The 2,231-nt window shown below is 45.2% G+C and overlaps 1 protein-coding gene across 1 annotated transcript; it reads left to right on the plus strand.

Moving 5' to 3' along the window:
- Window positions 1-322: 322 nt before the first annotated feature.
- LOC145389592 (uncharacterized) lies at window positions 323-1,237 on the plus strand. Its single transcript, XM_080264844.1, has one exon. It carries the CDS (start codon window positions 323-325, stop codon window positions 1,235-1,237), a length of 915 nt encoding a protein of 304 aa, XP_080120970.1.
- Window positions 1,238-2,231: the final 994 nt, after the last annotated feature.

Here is a 2,231-nt window from a genome sequence, read left to right on the forward strand (position 1 = left end):
GGAGCTTACTTACCTGACGAGAATACGCGACTAAAAAGATTATTCCGAATCCCAACTGATGCCAAACTCGAGGATGGACAGATGAACCCCCTGACCGCGATATGTTCCCTCCGCTAAGTATAAGGGTATGATGTTTGCCTCAGTGGAACACCTAGGTGAGTCCATGGCAGCGAGAAAAAGATACACACACACACACACACACACACACACACACACACACACACACACACACACTTAGGTCTGCTTGATCAACTCTCTGACCCTGGGGAGGCAATTTGCAATAAGCTCTCTTGGCGTACAACAATTACGCCAAGAGAGCTTAATGCAAATTGCCTCCCTCACCTCCCCCAACTCATCAACCTACTATACAGACGACTCTGTGAATAACAATATAGCAGGTGCGGCAGTCGTATGCCGAGAACACTCATTTGGCCTGCGTGTATCAGATGGAGCCTCTACACTCCAGACTGAATTAATTGCAATTCTTACCGCCATGGATGATGCCCTAGACATCAACCCAACATCCCATACAATCATCCATACAGACTCCGCCAGCGCAATACAAACGCTAAGAAAACAGGAGCCGTCTGATAACACTCATTTAATTACTGACATAATTGCCACCGCGCAAGAAATACGAGATGCTGGCGGAACTATAACAATTAATTGGATACCCAGCCATGTAGGTATCAGAGGGAATGAATTGGCAGACCAACTAGCCAAAGAAGCCACGGAATATTCACACGTTCAGGTTGACATAACACCGAGCCTCACTCAGATCAAAAGAACAATTAAAATGCAGGCAGCAACAATCAACCGCTCAGAACACGAGCATGAAGTCCAGGCGGGCTCCCCTTCTGCAATATGGTATGCTGCCGCTACAAAATATGAGCCAATAAATGCTATTAACAAATTCAAAAGCAGAACACTTAAAAATATACGACGCCTCCGCCTGGGATATAAGTGTAAAGCTCATATACTCACAAATGAGGCACAACCCAGCACGTGTGAAAACTGCAACACTGATACCCCATTCCCGTGTCTCCACTATATTCTCAGCTGCCGAAACACCAATAAATTTAACAGACCTGTCAATCTCCCCAACCCAGATACGCCCCGCATAAATACGGCAGCCAGCCCCGAGGAGACACTTAAACAAGCAGCTGCTGCAGTGATTGCTAATACACCCATAACAACCCTAGCAAACATCACTGCACACTTCCCCCCACCCTTTTAAAATCACTCAGTCAGGCAGCCACAACTGTCTCAGTCACCATGCCCCCTTCCATACGGTTCAGGTACCGTTAATCCCCGCTAATCCCCGCGCCTAACGGTCACCTGGTCACCTGTTCCATTATACCCTCCCACTCTAAAATCACTCGTGTGTTTGTGCCTGCATGTGCGGATGTTTTTATACATCAACGTGTGCAGGCATATGATGCACCTGTGAGCTATATTAAAAAAAAAAAAAAAAAAAAAAAAAAAGGCCATACAGAACCACCACGGTGGTTTCTTCCCCCTCAAATACAGCCCACACAACCAACTAAGAAATCCAGTCAAAAATCCACTGACTGGGCTAATGTAAGGCCCGGCCCTCCCTATAGGGGAGGAAATCGTCAACGAACGAACGAACGCCTTCTTCATTCCTTAATATTTTCTTCCAGTTTTATTCAACACAGGACAGACTTATAGAACAGGAAGAGATGACCCCTCCAGTACGACAGACCTTTCCTATGCTGAATAAAATCGTCTGGTAACAACAAGAATAAACAGGACGTCACCTGGATGCTGCAGCCAGGATTCAGTATTAAAATTGAAAGCGCAAATGTAAAGACAAGCTCCCTATTGGTTACGACAATTTTTGAACTACCTGATGAGGATAGGACACGTCTCACCTTTCCGTACCTGCAGTGAGGGATGTGGGCTAATCACCTTTAATTACAGGTGTCCCTTTAATTACCGTCAAATCATAGGACAGTACTTGACTTCCCCTTCGCGTTCCCAATTACAATACAATGGTCATGATCCTCTTTAACCAGAATTTACGTTTTTTACGCTGCTTTATTTTCTAACATAAAGCCTCTCCTACTGAAGGGATTATTCCAGCTGAAAAAAGCGAGAAACAAACAACAACTTTCCTAATAACATCCAGTAAGAGGCCGAGGTGCAATACACGCAATAAATCGCTGAGAAAAGGGAGCTCCGAAGTCTACACTGCAACCTGTAATATG

Source organism: Coenobita brevimanus, unplaced genomic scaffold, assembly GCF_032717465.1.
Source record: "Coenobita brevimanus isolate Jiangsu-jjx unplaced genomic scaffold, ASM3271746v2 jjx.HiC_scaffold_145, whole genome shotgun sequence".
NCBI classification, from domain to species: domain Eukaryota; kingdom Metazoa; phylum Arthropoda; class Malacostraca; order Decapoda; family Coenobitidae; genus Coenobita; species Coenobita brevimanus.

Coding starts and splice junctions, on each gene's coding strand:
- LOC145389592 (XM_080264844.1), top strand. CDS start 323: ATGCAAATTGCCTCCCTCACCTCCCCCAACTCATCAACCTACTATACA.